The sequence below is a fragment of the Hemitrygon akajei genome, chromosome 6 (genome assembly GCF_048418815.1).
Source record: "Hemitrygon akajei chromosome 6, sHemAka1.3, whole genome shotgun sequence".
Classification (NCBI taxonomy): domain Eukaryota; kingdom Metazoa; phylum Chordata; class Chondrichthyes; order Myliobatiformes; family Dasyatidae; genus Hemitrygon; species Hemitrygon akajei.
In genome coordinates this window covers 64,891,660-64,909,728 of record NC_133129.1, presented here as the reverse complement: position 1 = coordinate 64,909,728, position 18,069 = coordinate 64,891,660, and the positions used below count along the sequence as shown (strand labels likewise).

General features: G+C 42.7%; 1 protein-coding gene and 1 pseudogene across 4 annotated transcripts in view; both read right to left on the bottom strand.

Annotated features, from left to right (window-relative positions):
- Window positions 1-18,069, bottom strand: part of fam189a2 (family with sequence similarity 189 member A2) — a 112,424-nt gene that overhangs the window by 38,668 nt on the left and 55,687 nt on the right. For 3 of the 4 annotated variants that reach the window (XM_073048516.1, XM_073048513.1, XM_073048514.1), the window contains one exon: window positions 7,818-7,952. The exons of the other annotated variant lie outside the window; for it this stretch is intronic. In XM_073048516.1, coding sequence (XP_072904617.1) covers window positions 7,818-7,952 — 135 coding nt within the window. The remainder of the gene's footprint in view (window positions 1-7,817; window positions 7,953-18,069) is intronic. 4 annotated transcript variants of the gene reach the window in all.
- On the bottom strand, window positions 11,478-12,379 carry LOC140729108 (beta-crystallin B1 pseudogene; annotated as a pseudogene).

The window sequence follows — 18,069 nt, the reverse complement described above, 5'->3', positions numbered from 1 at the left end:
GCAATAACTTCTTCCTCAACATCCTCTAATCAATCCAGGAATAATGACATTTTTTGTCTTCTTGTTATTGACTTCCCTGCTAAGGACATAGCTCTTCTCGCTTACTCTGACTAAGGTTCAGCACTTTATGCACCTCACCAGGGTCCTCACACAAAGGGTCCTATTGGCCCATCAAGTTCATGTTGACCATTTATTCTAATCTCACATTAATTCCGTTACTCATTCTCATAGACTCCTCCCAGATTCCATAACTCACCCACACACCGGGGACGATTTACAGCAGTCAGTTAGTCTGCCAATCTGCACATTTTTGGCATGTGGAAGGGAAGTGGAATGTCTGGAAGAGAGGATGTGAAAACTCTACTCAGGCAATACCCAAGGTCAGGATTGAACCTGGCTGGGTCTCTCACTTTTTTTTTTTTTTTTTTTTTTAATATATTTTTTTATTGTTTTCAAATAGTTACAGAATAAATGTGTATAAAAAAAAGTGTTACCCAGCCCCCCTCCCCTTAACCCCTCCCCCCTAACATCCCTATTAAAGAAATAAGAAAGAAAATAAAAGGGAATGCCTGGATGTTGGAAGATCCCCACATGCCCCACGGAGTTCTCATTTTTTTAATATATGTTAAAATCCTTTTTCTTTTTACTGGCCCATTAAGCCCATTAACATTAAAACTTAAAAAATTTAGTAGATTAGTCATTATTTTTTATTATTATATTACTCCAATCTATAATAATACCTAATCTTTCCACTTTTGTGGTATCCTGGGAAATCTTTATAAAAATCTCCATGTTGCTATGTGCGTCCTCACCAATCATCCAGGCAAAAAGATAGAAAAAAATTAAAATATAAAGAAAAAAAAACCAAAATACCCCCCTACTAATGTTGTGGAGAAAAATCACAACATTACCCCCCTCTGCTGTACGGGTCATGGCAACCGCCATGATTACACACGTGAATCCCGCAGTAACCGATCCACAGCCTCCCAGCCCCCCCGCAACATAGAAAAGTATATGTATAAGAGAAAAAAAATACTATTCTCATTTAGTATTTCTAAAATTTTGCTTTTCTCTTCTATAATATCCATAAATGTCCATTCCTTCTGCTCCTTGGGTCAATCTTCATCTTTAATCCATTACGTTTGGAAGCCTCTATGTGTAATTAGCGAATAGATGGAAGTTCTTGTACAAACTCCTCCGCTTTTCGATAATCGGAAAAAAAAAAATTTCCCTCCTCCAAAAAAATTATCAGTGTTGCTGGATGACGCATTGTAAATTTATAACCCTTTTCCCATAAGGCTTTTTTCACTGGGTTAAATTCCTTCTTTCTCTTCAACAGGTTGTAACTTATATCAGGATAAAATAGAACTGGTTTCCCTGCTATCATCAGTGGCCCGTTTCTATTTTTGGCACATTGGGCAGCGGCCTTCAGGATCTTTTCTTTGTCTTGGTATCGTAAGCATTTTATCAAAATTGATCGTGGGTTTTGATCAGCTCGAGGTCTTGACCTTAAAGATCTATGCGCCCTTTCAATCTCAATTGGAGTTTCTCTTTCCATTTTCAATTTTTTAGGGATCCAGTTTTGAAAAAAATTTATTGGATCTTCTCCTTCTATATCTTCTTTAAGTCCAACAATTTTAATATTATTTCGTCTACTGAGATTTTCAAGCTTATCAATTTTTTCCATAAATTGTTTTCTTTCTGATGTCCAAGCAGTATTTTCCTTTTCTATTTTGTCCATTCTTTCAACCATGTCTTCTGTTGTAGTTTCCAAGTCCTTAATTCTTTTTCCCATTTTTTTCTGTCTCTTTGTCGTTTTATCAAGCATAATCTCCATTTTGGTCATTTTTTTTTCGAGTCTTTTTTGATTATTTTTAATTACTTTTAATGTGTCTAATTTACGCATTATTTGCCTCAAAGTCTTTTCTATATTTCTAGAAGGACTTTTACCACCTTCAGCTGATCCTTCCGAGAGATTTAACTCTCCCTCCGATTCGCTATCACTTTCAGTTGCAGTGGTAGCTGGGCTTTGTAGTTCTTGTTGCTCCCGTTTGCGCATGCTCCATCCTTCGCGTTTGCGGAGCTCACGGTGGTCTTTTCCTGTGGCCAATGTTGCCACAGTCTCCTGTTCCGTATCGCCGGTGATATAATGTACCTGAGACCGCGGTTCCTCGGTAGACGTGGGCCTTGTTCTTGTTCCAACTTGCGTAGTCTTCCCGGTATTAGTTTTCTTCATCTTCCTTCCTTGAGGCATAGCTTGACACAGTCCGGAGTCGTTTATAAGTAACTTTTAGAAAGTATTGCCTAACTTTTCTTCATTTAAACATTAATTTATTAACTTTTTACGGGAGGGCTGGGTCTCTGCGCCTCGATCCTACGTCATCACGTGATGTCCCCCGGGTCTCTCACTTTTGAGGCAGCTCCTGTACCAGCCCCACCACTGGACTGTTACGTGGAAGGAGGATAGAATAAGGATACCATACAGGTACAACAAACCCAAAGAGAGACTGAAACCAAACCTCCAAAGAAGAATTAAAGTGAGTCACCTTATGTATCATCACAATTGTAAGATTTCAATAAATATCTGAAATTAGAAAATACTGTGCACACACAGAGATGGAGAGGTCCAGGAGGGAATTCTAAAGCTTAGAATTTCATGGGGCACAACTAGCAACAGTGGAATATTTAATACAAACAAAATGAGGAACCTTGACGAATCTGAGGTCAGTGTAGAACAGGCTGATGTGCTGGAACATGTCGAGGTTAAGAAAGAGACTATGTGCTGAAACTGGAGAGGATCGAAGGAGATTCACGAAAATTATTCCAGGACTGAACGGCTTGTCATATGAAGAGCATTTGTCGGCTCTGGGCTGTATTCACTAGAATTCAGAAGAATGAGGGGTGAACTCATTGAAATCTATCGAATGGTGAAAGGCCTTGATAGAGTGGATATGCAGAGATGTTTCCTATGGTGGGGGGGGGGTCGAAGACCAGAGGACACAGCCTCAAAATAAAGGGATGTTCTTTTAGAACGGAGGTGAGAAGGAGTTTGTTTAGCCAAAGAACGGTGAATTTGTGGAATTCTTTGCCACAGGCAACAGTGGAGGCTGAGTCTTTATGTATATTTAAGACAGAGTTTGATAGATTCTTGATTGGTCAGGGCATAAAAGGTTACGGGGAGAATGCAGGAGATTGGGGCTGAGAGGAAAATTGGATCAGCCAGGATGAAATGGCGGAGCAACTTGATGGGCCAAATGGCCTAAATCTGCTCCTGTACCTTATGGTCTTATAGAACCTTTGATGGTGAGATGGTGGCATGACTGGTCACAGTGCCTTCTATGCAGCCAACAAAAGGTGCAATCATTGTACTTCAACATACTTCTAACATTCGCAAGATCCTGCGTTCATTAAAAGCTTAAAGTACTGCAGGTCTGCACCATCAACGAGTTGCTCACTGGTGGAGTTAATGAAGGAGCTGTGCAACGTGCTGCTGCCTGAGTCGATGGAGTCTTACAGTCAAATCACGAGTGGCCGTCACGGTCACTTTTCTTGCGATCACAAGACCCCTTTGGGCATTGTTAATCTGGCACACCGCAAGTTCAATTTGCTGATTTATAGGATGAGAGCAGAGGAAGATGGCGGAGTCCTCCCCGGCCTCAGTCAGACTGAGAACTAGGCCTGAAACCATGGTGTCGCCTGCTTGCAGCTGTCGCGGTGAGGAGACCAAGCTGTGGCACTCCCCTGGGGGCAATGTGGCGCAGCGTCCAGAACAGAGCTGACGCTGCCTTCCCAGGGTCTCACTCGGCAATTGACGAGCTCTCTTGTGGTCGACTGCAGATTTTGTAGCGGCACTCGATGGACTCGGGCCTCAAGCTGTGGGTCACTTGCTGTTTAGCTGCCAGAGGAGAGGCGTCCGAGCCATCACGCTCCACCGGGGGTGACACAGTTCAGCTGTGTTTGACTGAAGCTTTCAATCGGACTGAGTGGTCTGAACTACATACATATATATTTGTCTGGTTGTGTTTTTACTAATACTGTACATGTAAGGCATCGGGTCTGGTAGGCTAGGGGCTCTGGACTACATGCATGCATATTCTGTGTTGCTGTACCTTACTGATATTCTATACGGGTTTGTTAACTTGTATGTGTTAAGCCGCAGTAGTGTGTGGGGGCTTGTGATTCTTTTATTCCATAAATGTGTTCTTGTGTGTAACTGTTGGTGACGTGTTTTAGCACCATGACCCCTTAGTAACACTGTCTCATTTGGCTGTCTTCATGAGTATCCCTGTTTGGTTGATTGACAATTAAACTTGAATTGAAAAGAATTGAAGAACATTAGGGTAGGCGAGACCCCAGGGCTGGACAGGATATACTCCAGTCACAAACAAGAGAAAATCTGCAGATGCTGAAAATCCAAGCAACACACACAAAATGCAGGAGGAACTCAGCAGACTAGACAGCATCTGTGGAAAAGAGTGAACAATCTACATTTCGGGCTGAAACTCTTCAACAGTACTGCTGAAGGGCCTCGGCCTGAAATGTCAACTGTTTACTCTTTTCCATAGCTGCTGTCTGGCCTGCTAAGTTCCTCCAGCGTTTTGTGTGTGTTGCTAGGATATACTCCAGGTTACTATGGAAAGCGAGAGAAGAGATTACTGCACCTTTGGTAATGATCTTCGCATCCTCATTGGCCACAAGAGCAATACTAGAAGACTGTATAATGGGAAATGTTACTTCCATTGTTCAAGGAAGGTAATAGGATTAATCCTAGGAATTATAGACCAATGAGACCTATATCAGCAGTGGGCAAGCTATTGGAGAGGATTCTTAGAGACAGGATTTATGAGCATTTGGAGAAGCATGGTCTGATTAGGCATAATCAACATGGCTTTGTGAGGAGATTGTCATTACTCACAAGACTGATTGACATTTTCCGAAGAAGTGGCAAAAATGGATGAAGGCAGACAACTGTCCATCAGGTTTTCGTGGTTTTGATATGGAAGTAGGTTGCTAGGCCTTTCTTTTGCGCAGATACCGCTCTGGCCAGATTCAAACTCAGGACCACCCACGTTGAAGTCCAGTACTGATGCCATTACAACACTGGCCAGCCCATATGGATTTGTAGACTCACTCAGAAAGTTGAGACCTTTCAGAAAGGGTCCAGAGAAACTTGGCAGCTTGAATTCAGAATTGGCTTGCCCACAGAAGGCAGAGAGTGGAAGAGGTGGAGTGTATTCTGCCTGGAAGTCCTAGTGGTGTTTCTCAGGGACCCCTGCTGTTTGTGATTTCTATAAATTAGTTAGATTAGGAAATGGAAGCATGAGTTAATAAGTTTGCAGATGCACAGTTCTATGAGATTTGTTAAAATAAATAGCAGGCTTCCATTTAAATCATATATGTCAAACTCAAGGCCCGCGGGCCAAATCCAGCCCGCGGTGGAATTATCTTTGGCCTGCGAGATAATATCTAATTACTATTAAAGCTGGCCCCAGTAATCGAAGCGCCTATGGCGTATGATATGGCTAATGCTGAGTTTATTCAGGTACCAGGTTTTCAGGGTTTTTAGTGTTTATTCGGCAGTCTTGCTCGGCAGTCTTCTTCATAAGAAACGGAATTTGTAAAGTGAAACACTTTGTAGTTATAGCAGAGACTGAGACACATGAGAGCAGGCTGAAAAAACGGAGGCAACGAAAGCTGCGTTCGCACGCGTCCGACTGATCCGGCCCGCATGAAGCTGCATTTTGCTCAATCTGGCCCATGACCTAAAATGAGTTTGACACCCCTGATTTAAATGAAAATCTGTCCTTCATGGGGCATACAATCCAGCTTCAAGAAGCTATTTAGAGGAGTGTACGCCAGATATCCACTCTACTTAGGGTTACAAAATGCTTGCCTACATTGCTTCTGAATGGCATGGCCCTAATTCTGACACATCCCCTCATCCAGTCAACAGATGACATGGTTACAGAATCAGAATCACTTCATTGCCAGTATACGAAACATACCAGAATGGATTGTGATTTGGTGCCAAGCATAGAACGCAGGACAATACCATAACAGACTACACAATAACAACAACAATTTACAAGACATTAGCACAAACATCCATGAGCAATCAACGATTGGCAGTATGGTCATGTATAAATGTCAATAATCAAACTTCAATAAATGTGAACATATGAACAGACTCAATAATTATCAACAGAACAAGGAGAGCAGGAAACATCATTTGATGGATGTTTTGTACGGACAGTTATGGTATGACACCTGTGTGAGTTTTGTTGAACAGCTGGATAGCTACAGGAAAGGAGCTTTGGAATGACGTGTAGTCCTGGTGATGGACTTGGAGAGTCTCCCTGTTGGCAGTTTGGTGAACAGGTGTCTGCTAGGGTGGGAGGAGTTAGCAGTAATTTTTCCAGCTCTTTTCATTGCTCTGGCAATGGACAGCTCTTTTAATGTCAGTAGCAGACAGCCAATGATCTTCTCTGCTGTGTTCACCACGCACTACAACCTGGACTTGGAGAGGAAGGAGGTGGCAGGAAACTAAACAGTGTTATAAGCGGTCACGATGATGGCTGAGTAAAAACTCACCAGGATACACCCTGAGATGCTAAGTTTTCTATGCTGGTGTAGGAGGAACAATCTCTGCTGGGCTCTCCTAGAGATGAGCGTAACATGCTTGTCCCAGTTCAGTGTCTCAGTCACAGTGGTCCCTAGGAATTTGAATGACTTGATTACAGATACAGCCTGACCATTAATTTCTGGGGGGGACGGGCTGGAAGGGGGCTCGTCGGCAGAAATCAATCTTCATTTCTACTGTCTTTATAACATTAAGCACCGTTGTGTTAGGAGCACACCATGCTGCCAGGCAGTCTCGCTCTCTTTGATAGAAGGATAACATTATTATTAGAAATGAGACTTTTGGAACGTATTCTGGAATTAGGGTATATATCAAGTATTAACCTCAACAGCAATGAACCTTCATGTCCAAACCTGAATATGGATTGTAGAATGAATTTAAACACAGCTCAGAACAGTAAATTGCAGATCAGAAAATACCCAATTGACTGATACATGAATGCAGTCAACACTCCATTGCATGAATACGACTCAGAGACCATAGTAATTAACACTCATTTTGGGTGCATTGGTGGGAAGACAGAGGAGTTGTCAAAAGAAGCATTATGAGGGCATTGTAACTATAGAAACTGTCCTGTTGCCTTTGTTCTTTAACATATAAAAATGTTCTGTAATGTTGAGTAGGGGAGTCTCTCTCCCTCATGACCCCAAAGGCTGTCAGCTTGTGTATGTCCCAAATAAATAATTTTATATCTACCAGCTGTGTCTCTCTGCTGACTTAGTTCACAATTACAACAAAACCAACTGCAGTCATTTCATCCGTGAACATTAGGATTTGAATGAATTTGTCTGTGAAGGTACAGGTGAGAACAGGCGGTGTTAAAGAACACAGCCCCGGGTGGGTCTGTGCTTATAGTAATTGGATCAGACAAGTAAGAAACCAGCCTTGTCTCTTTATTCTCTTTGTCTAGCTACTCAAGTCCTTTACTCGTCTGAGAGATTTCTGGGGTCACAGTTCCTCCATAGATGTACAATCTTGTCTAGGCCACAAGGGAGGTGTCGATCCCATCCCATGTCATCCTGGTTGAAATGCCTACAATCAGGTGTTTTAGCTTTTCAGTTTCTGGATTCAGTTGCTCTGAAAGATTCGGGCTTGTTAATTGGTCAAGCTGGAGCTCAGTGAAGGATTTTCCAACCACGTGCCATAGTTTTACAAGCAGATGATGCGTGAACCATACCTTAAGCACAAGGCGAACAGTGTCACATGTCACGGAGAGAACTGGATATAATATCAATATTTCCTTCTTACTGCTGCATTTTGTTGCCTGGCTGTCTTCACAGCAGAAGCAACTACTACCCTCAATAATCTTGACCTGCAAGTAGAAAAAGAAAAATACATCAGTTCGAAGTTCTAGCTTCACTGAATACCAAGCCTCAACAAATAATGAATGCATCGGACAATAAGAATTTCTGTTTGCAGCTAAATATTTGACACATATCCAACTTCAATCTGTTGTTCACTTACAGCATCAACATTTCCTGATGCTGATCCTTCAGAGGCGATATAAAGGATTCTAAGGGTTCTATTTTGGGAAGATCAAGGGAGTTTCCCCTGACAGGTGGCATTCTTGTCACTGCAACACATGATTCTGAACTCAAGTCTCAAATCCAAAACGTAAGGCCAAAAGTCTTGACCCACAATGCAATGCAGTACTGTGGGAGAGCCACACTGTTGGAAGTGGTACTCATTGGATGAGATGCTATATCATCCTGTCTATTCTCATATATGTCTACAAGTGATTTTCAAGCATGCATATAAATGGATTCTCCAATATGTTTGGCTAATAATTTTCACAGAAGTTGTGATGAACGGATGGGTCTTAGGAAAAGGACCAAGTTACTGTTTTTTTCAGTAAATCATTCTCAAATACAGTTGAAAATCATTCTCAAATACAGTTGACATTCACAGAGTTTGTACTTTTAAGTCACCTGCATCGATATCTTGGGAAGTGACAGATTCAAGGCACATGCTCTAGTGTGCCCCACTCTGAAAGAGTAAAGATGGCTCATTTTTGTTTTCAGGTTTAATTCTAATGGGCAAATTCAAACTGTTAACCAACATCTTATAAGTGTGGCTGAGGAGTTTCATTCTACCATCTGTAGCTCAGTCAGTCACCATTTTACCTCCAAGTCAAAAGGCAATGACTTCATCTCCCTACGCAAATCTGAGTATGAAACTCTAGGTTGACACTTTCAGCGCAGTTCTGAGAGACTGGAGCTGCTGTTTTTTGGATGCCTTGTGAAAGCAGACACAGAGAGACGTCAGGTTGATATAAAAGATCCCTACTTGGAAGAACAGGATAATTATTTATTATCCTTTCATACTCTCAGCCTTGAAATCAACATTAATAAAAGAGGTGATTGGCCCATTATCATGTCAGCATTTTGGATCTTCCTGTGTGCAGATAGGTGCTGTAGTTCCCATATTACAACAGAGATCATTTCATTGGCTGTAAAGCACTTCGGGTCAGCCTGAGGTTGTCAAAACCACCACCGGAATTACAAGCTCTGTCACAGAACTTAGTGACAGAATGCTATTCAGCACATCAAATTGATATCACCAAAATAAGAACAATTTGAAGCTAGTCCTAATTCCCAGCACTTGGCCCATGACCCTGGAGTTCATTCAATATACTGAGGGTTTCAATCTACACAAAACTTAATGCAGCAAGTTCCAGACTGCCAGCAACTCTGGGTGTGAGGACAGCTTTCTCCTCAACTCCTTCCAATGTTTCTGCTGTGCCTGCTGATTGAAACACATCTCTCCTATCCAGTCTTCCTTGAACTATTACTCTATGCACAGGAGTGCTCAGTGAGAAATGAGCTTCAACATTCTAGACTAAGGTCATCTGTCATCTTGAGCAAAGCTCTAACTTAGAAGCAATGTGGGTCTTGTGTGCCTTTAACAAAGTGTTATGTCTGTGGACAACAACACACACAAAATGCTGCCTGGCCTGCTGTGTTCCAGCAGCATTTTGTGTGTGTTGTTGTTTGAATTTCCAGCATCTGCAGATTTCCTCATGTTATGTCTGTGGGCTGTTTTACCACAATGTTATCATTATCTAAATAATGCAAAATTATAAACATCCAGAACTGTGATGGAGAGAAAACAAGCCCTATTTCTTTAGCAACCCTTATGTAGGAAAATGTTCTAAGGCACCTTCATCAAGGCGTCACTAAACAGAAGATATCACAAAGGCACATAGGAGGTATTAGACCATAAGACCTAGAAGCAGAATTAGGTCATTTGGTCCATTGAGTATGTTCTGTCATCTCCCTCTCAACCCCAATCTTCTGCCTTCTCCCTGTATCCTTTCGTGCCCGGGCTAATCAAGAATCTATCAACCCCTGCCTTTAATATACCTGATGACTTAGCCTCCACAGTTGACTGTGGCAACAAATTCCACAGATTCACCACTCTCTGGCAAAAGAATTTTCACCTCATCTCCATTCTAAATGGATGTCCCTCTAATCTGAGGCTGTATCCTCTGATCATAGAGTCCCCCACCATAGGAAACATCTTCTCCACATCCACTCTATCGAGGCCTTTCAACATTCGATAGGTTTCAATGAGAACTGCCCCCCCCCCACCAACTCATTCTTCTGAATTCCAGCTTGTACAATGGGGGGGGGGTGGATTTGGGCTTTCCTGTTTTGTGGATTTCTGTGAAGAGTAAGAATTTCAGGTTGTATACTGTCTACATTCTCTGATATTAATTGAACTATCTGAGCACAGGCCCAGAGCCATCAAGTGCTCCTCATATGACAATTCTTTCAATCCCAAATCATTTTCATGAAACTCTCTTGAAAAGATGTCAGCACATCCTTTTTTAGATGAGGGGCCCAATACTCCATGTGAGGCCTCATCAGTGATAAAGCCTCAACATTATATCCTTGCCTTTATATACTAGCCCTCTCGAAATGAATGCTAACATTGCATTTGATGCCTTCACCCTGCAAATTAACCTTTAGGGAATCCTGCGCGAGGAGTCCCAAGTCCTTTTGCATCTCAGATTTTTGAATTTTCTCTCCATTTAAAAAATAGTCTGCACTTTCATTTCCTCTACCAAAGTGCATGACCATACACTTCCCAACACTGTATTCCATCTACCAGTTCTTTGCCCATTCTCCTAACCTGTCTAAGTCCTTCTGTACCCTCTATACTATCTCAAAACTACCTGCCCCTCCACCTGTCTTTGCATCATCTGCAAACTTGGCCACAAAGCCCTCAATTCCATCATCCATTGACATATATCATAAAAAGAAGTGGTTGCATCACAGGCCCATGTGTAACACCAGTAGTCACCATCAGCCAATCAGAAAAATCTACCTTTATTCCTACTCTTCGCCTTCTGCCAATCAGCCAAAGCTCTATCCATGCTAGTTAGGACAGTAATCAAAACTTTGGTCAAGCAGAGAGAGCTTTGATAAGCATTTTGAAGGTGGAGAATGTTAGGAAAAAAGAAAGAACGGTTTGGGGAAGGAATTCCAGAAGACAGTTTACAGCTGGTTTAAATGGGCTTGATTAGGAGGAACACAGAGATTTCAGGGAGTTCAGAGATTTTTAGAGAAAGTGTTTTGAATAGAAAGGGGGTTTTAAATCAAGAGTAAGAAAATGTAAATTGAGGTCTTACTTTATCAGGAGCTGGTGTAGGTCAGGGAGCAAAGGGAGAGTGGGACTGGAGTAAGAACATAGGTAGTGCAAGGGTGTGGGTCTTTCAGACTGCTCCAGTTTCCCAGAGGAGAGGGGGGGGGGAGGAGAGAGAGAGAAGTCCAAAGTACATTAGAACAGTAACACATGAAAGTAACAAAGACAACTCAAAAAACATAGATGAAACTTCTTTTAGTGCCATTAAAGTGAATTTATTTTTGATCACAAAGGCGCTTTCAACACTGGAGCAAATCCTGCCACTGAATAAGTCTCTTACATTTTAACTCTCTGGTGAGCGTTGATCATGAAGAAATGCTCCGTCTTTCACTGCCCTGCACCACACGACCTCGCGCTCACTCATTGTGCGTGTGGTCAGGCCCGCTGGCTCTGGTCTTTGCCAAGGACACTCTAGTTGAAACAGCCGGCCTTGTGCCACTGTCCATCACGGACACGGCGGATGGACTGAATCTGTGGCTGCCGGCCACCCCACTGGTTCCAGTGCCTGTATTCATTCCTCTCCAGCAGGTACTGGTAGCCGCGGTAGCCCGGGTACTGGTAGCCCACCCAGGTGCCGCAGGTCACAGTGGCACTGCCCACACGATCCGTGAAGCCGTAGGTGAAGAGGCTGGGAAGGTCGTTGTCCACGATCTCCATCTTGCGCCCCTTGTATTCGGCCATCTCGTACAGGCAGATCTTGTGCTGCTCGGACTCCATGGACACGGGCCTGAAGGACATGATGTAGTAGTTCCGGTGGCTGTTGGACCAGGAGTCCCAGCGAGGGTACTCCCCCTTCTCCAGGACGAACATCTCCCCGCAGAAGTTGGACAGCTCGTAGGCCACCCAGGGCCCGGACTCGACACGGATAGATCCCACCCGGTCAAACCCGGCGTCGCACAGGTTGGTGCACCCGCCAGTAAACTCCTGGCACCGGCCCTGGAAGTTCTCCCGCTCGTAGACGAACAGCCTGTAGGAGCCCATCCACCCCTCAAGTTTCTTGGGCTGTTGGCTCTTCCTCTCGGATACCGGGGAGCTCTGACTCGCCATCTCTGACATGTCTGCTCTGCGAAGATGGAGTGGTGATCAGCAGTCACTTGGCCACCCCTTTTATACAGGGCTCTCAGCCCAGTGGGGATTACTCGGGCACAGAGGGAGTGCAGACTCGACAGATCTGACACAATTAAAACGCCAGCTGTCAGGAGGGTGTGCACGTGACGGGGAATGTTAAAAAGAGTGAGAAAATGACCATGTCAGCAGTACGTGGTTTTGTACTAATTCAATGCACCAGGCATTATTCTGGGAACACGAGTTAAAATCACATGGGTCCCAACCTTCCACAGTGATCACAGAACCTGTACCTACTTCCAGATAAGACAGCACTTGCTTACAGTGATTTGCACTGCAAGTCAAGTTTATTGTCATTTGCTGCATTGGAAAATTTAGTTGCAGCAGCAGTATCACAGGTACATAGCATTAGAGACACAATCATCACGAAAGCATACAGTGCCTTGTAAACATATTCAGGCCTCAACCCTTTGTTCACATAAATGAGCTAAGTAGAGAGAGATCCTGGATAAAACCAGGGAATTCGATCAATTTAACTGAGAATTTTGTTTGTGAGTCGCATGTTCCTTTTCTTATAGTAGAGCCCCAAAAAAACGGGGACATTGTAAAGCGTGAAAAACTAAAAATTCAAAAACTGAAGTGTCAGCAGTTCAGAAGTATTCATCCCCTTTGCTCAGTACTCAGTTGAACCACCTCTCGCAGCTTTTACAACGAGCAGTTTTTTTGAGATAAATCTCTATTAGCTTTGCCTATTCCTCCTTGCAAAATTGCTCAACCTATGCCAAGGTAGTTGCAAAGTGGCGGTGGACAGCAATCTTGAGGGCTTGTCAAGGATGTTTGATCATGTTAAGGTGAGGACTCATACAGTTCCACTCAAGGACAGAAATCTTCTCCATTTGAAGCCATTCCTTGGCTGCTCTGGCAATGTGTTTTGGTTTGTTGTCCTGTTGGAAGATAAACTTCCTCCCCAGCTTAAGCTTTCTGGCAGAGGCTAGCAGGTTTTTATCCAAGATCTCTCTCTCTACGTAGCTGCATTAATCTTACCATCAATCCTATCCAGATTTTCAGTTCCTGCTGCTGAAAAGCATCCCCATAACACGATGCTAACTCCACCATACTTCACAGTAGGGGTAGTCTTATCTGCCTGATGTGCAGTATCAGATTTATGCCACATGTACTGCTTGGTGTTGAGGACAAAAAATTCCACTTTAGTCTCATCTGACCACAAGACCTTCTTCCACATCTTTACAGTATCTTTTAAGTGATGTTATGCAAAGTCTTGAAGGATTTTTTTTAAAGCCAGGGCTTGTCACTCTTCTATAAATACACTTTTTGTGAAGAGTCTTAGAGATCGTGGAGCCATGAACTTCTCTCCAGTTGCAGCCACTGACTTCTACAGTTCACTCAGAGTGACTGTTGGCATCACAGTAGCCTCTCTTACAAGTGTTATTCTTCTCTGGTGACAAGTTTAGAAGGGGTGCCTGATCTAGGCATTGTGACTGCAGTTTCATATTTTTCCACTTTTTCAAGATGAACTGCACTGAACTCTGAGGTAAGTTCAGTGCCTTTGAGATAGTCTTTACTCCTTCCCCAGATCTGTGCATCTCCACTATCATTTCCCTGACTTGTCCTGAATGCTCTTTTGTCTTCACTTTGAAAATCTACCATACTGTTGGACCTTACAGAGAGAGGGGTATTCATTCTTATGAATTCATAAAAAACAGCTAAACCAATTTTCCACATCAACAGATTAGACGAGTTGGTTAGGTAATAAACAATATTGCATCTGAGAAAAATCAGCACAGAAATTACAACCTCTCAACTTTAGTTTTTATTAAATTGTTGATAAGTTTTGGAATTTTTCTTTTGATTTGACATGATGCACATTTTGTAGTTAAGCTCAAAAAATCCTACTGTAACGTATTTTAAATATAGAAATCATGACAGTAAAATGTGAAAATAGTTGAAGGGACTGAATGCTCTTTCAAGACATTGTAACTCAAACAAATAATATATACAAATAATAACACAACTAGAACAAAATATAGTCTGTTTCTGTGCAAAGTGGCCACAGTCTAGCACAGATTTACGCAGGTTGGCTGAAGGGAAGCAGCTGTTCCTGAACTCGATGGGATGGATTTTAAGCTTCTGTACCCCCTGCGTGACAGTAACTGCTAGAAGATTGCATGGCCTCATGCTATGGGTCTTTAATGATGGATGCTAAGTTCTTGAGGCAAGGCCTCATTAGATATTCCTGATGGTGCCTGTGTTGGATTGGGCCAAGGTTCACTACCCTTTGCATCTAGTTATGTTTCTGTACATTTGGCTTGCTGAACCAGGCCATGAATCAATCAGTCAGAATACTTTCAATGGTGCATCTGTAGAAATTTGTTAGAGTGTTCAATGACACACCAAACCTCTTTAACTTGCTTGACGTGCCCTCCTGAAGATTGTATCTATGTGCTATGCCTAGAGTAGGTCATCCAGTATGTTAACACACAGAAATTTAAAGCAATTAAGGAGTTAAGAAATTAATGATTCTGCACAGAACCTCAGCATGAAGCTTTTTAAAACAGGCTTATTGTTGAATTGTAGTTGCTAAACAAATTATCCTCGTCCAGTCAGGTTAACACTATGGTCAAGAGAGCACAACAACCTCAGAAGGTAAAGGAAATTTGGCATGTCCCCAATGACTCTCACCAACCTTTACAGATGCATCACAGAAAGCATCATATTCGGATGCATCCGGGCTTGGTATGGTGATTGCTCTGTCTAAAACTGCAAGAAATTGCAGAGAGTTTAAGTGCAATCCAGTCCATCATGCAGACCAACCTCCCGGCTGCTGACTCCATCTACACTTCCCATGGTCTCAGGAATGTGGCCAACATGATCAAGACTTCCTCTCACCCTGGTCATTCTCTCTTCTCCCTCCTTCAAATGGGCAGAAGATACAAATGCTTGAGAACATGTACCAGCAGGCTCAAGAACAGTTTCTGTCCCTTTGTTATCAGACTCCTGAAGGAACTTCTCATTCACTAAAGATGAAATCTTCATCTCCCAACCTACCTCATTGTGACCTTTGCACTCCATTCATCTACCTGCACTGCAGCACTCCATTCTGCTATTCAATGTATTTAACTATGACGTGATCTGCAGAGATGTCTTGCAAACTAAAGCTTTTCACAGCACCTCAGCACACGTGACAGTAACAAACAAATCCAATCCAATCTTCTGTACACAGAAAGCTCCCACCAACACAATGTGCCAAGGAACAGTTTGCCTGTCCGATTAAGGTCATTCATGTGATCTAGCATTCCGTCCCTGGAAAGGCAGGAAGAGTTAAGTTAATAGTCAATGCATGAAGGATTTAAATAGATGCTTGAAGTAAAAATAACGCAGTACTACAGAGCAAGAGCTTTTAAGGAGCCAACATCAAAAAGATGGGTTGAAAAGCTTCACTGTGCTACATCTTTCTATGAATTAATTTCTGGCATTTGCTTACTCTCAGTTTCTTCAAACATTCAGTGATTAAATTACAAATCACTATTAAATGAACCATCATTACAATGGTTACAATTACATTAATTAGTTGAATAACTTTGAATGCCAAGTTCAAGTGGGCTAGAATTATTGGCAGTGACAGTGATCAATAAAACCACTATTATAAATTACATCTCACTTTTGCTTATTTGAACATTTCCAATTTGATGAAAACTCCATTCCCTGTCCAGTTCCAACTGTCCCCCTGAACTAAGTTTAGAAATTCTCTTTGTGATTGGCATTAGCCAAGTCCAGTGGGTAGCACACCTTCCCCTGAGACCAAGCACAAAAATCACAGCTGATGCTCTTGTGCAGTACTGAGGGTGAGCTGCAGCAAAACAGGAGCCAACTAAGGCTAAAAGTGAGCACAAAGCGTCCTATCTGCCACTTTAATTCTCTATCCCTCTCCAAACTGTACTGTCACAGCACAATCATGAGAAAACAGCACCCCATCTTCTGTCTGGGCATGTTGTAGCCTTCTGGAATTCATATTGGGTTCTCCAATTTTAGCCAAATCACTTTCTCCATATACATCATAACTGGCCACTTCTGCTACAAGTCATAATGGATCGGTTTTACTCTCTCCTTTACTGTAATCTGACCAGTTGGGCATATACCATGACCAGCTCCACTGTAATCTACACAACACACAAAAACAAGTGCAGCTACCATCATCACAATTCATCCATCTGACCCAGCACATCCTATGACAGATATTTCCTTTGTCAAATGCTGCCCGATCTGCCGAGTGTTTCCAGCATTTTTTTCCAGGAGTTTCTGCACCTGTAGTTTTCCTGACTTTCAGTTAGTTCACCAAAGGGCAGGGCTCTCACTGTTCACTGCCTGAGATCTTTCCCTCTATCAATAACATTAAAAAGGATCATCACATTGTTGCTTGCAAGACACATTTCCAACAAGGCCTTTGACAAGGGGTTGATTCATAAGAAGAGACTGGATAGACTGGGACTTTATCTGCTCTGGAGTAAAGGAGGATGAACAGTGAGCTTATAGAGGTTTACAAAATCATGAGAGACACAGATAAGATGGTCACAGTCTTTTCCCTGCAGAAGGGGAGTGGAACCAGAGAGCATAGGCTTAAGATGAGAAGAGAAAGACTTAAATGGGACTTGAGGGGAAAGCTTTTCCACATAGAACGAGCTGCTAAAGGAAGTGGTACAGGCAGGTACAACTATATCATTTGAGGTTCACAGACATGTTTGAAGAGACATGGGCCAAATGCTGGTGAATATGCCTAGATCAAGAAGGCACTTTGATTGGACGTGGGCAAATTGAGCCAAAGAACCTGTTTCTGTGCTCCATATCTCTATGACTTGACAAAATGGTGCTGTATGTGGCTTCCTTCTCTCAGTTGTTTTCCATGGGGATGGAAGTTACTGCCTGGAATGCAAAAAAAAATGCCAAACTGTATGCAGGTCAGTTTCCAAGAACAAAAGGGGCAAAATTTTCCACACAGCTCGCTCACGCCCCCACATTTCCATCTGCTAAATTTTATGGACAGGAGATCATGGGGTGAGAATACTGTTTCATGATGTATAAAGGGCAGCACGGTAGCATAGTGGTTAGCACAACGCCTCACAGTACCAGCAACCTGGTTCAATTCCTGCTGCCACCTGTAGGGAGTTTGTACGTTCTCCCTGTGACCGCATGGGTTTCCTCCGGGTGCTCCGGTTTCCTCCCACAGTCCAAAGACACATCAGTTGGTGGATTAATTGGTCCTTGTAAATGAGATTAAATCGGGGTATTGCTGGGTGGCACAGATTGAACGGCTGGAAGGGCTTATTCTGCCTGTTTCTCAACAAAAAAACACAAATAAACAAACAAATAAATAAACAAAATGGTCCAAGGGAAAAGAAAGGAGAGGGAAGAGGATTACACAGAACCTGATCCATCAGTAAAGTGGAAGTCTGCATCAGCTCCAGTTACACTGGATGAACAGTAGGAATTTGCATTTATGGACGGGTCTTTCAGGCAGGCAATTGGACCAATGTGCTTCAGATATTCTTCTTCAGCATTGAACATGGCCATTCAGCTCCAATGCCTTGGAAAGCCTTCTATTCAACCCCACTCCCCGCTCTTTCTCCACAGCCCTGCAGATTCTTCACATGCTTATCCTATTCTCTTTAGAAACATTGTGGAGAGAATCTAATGTTGGGGTG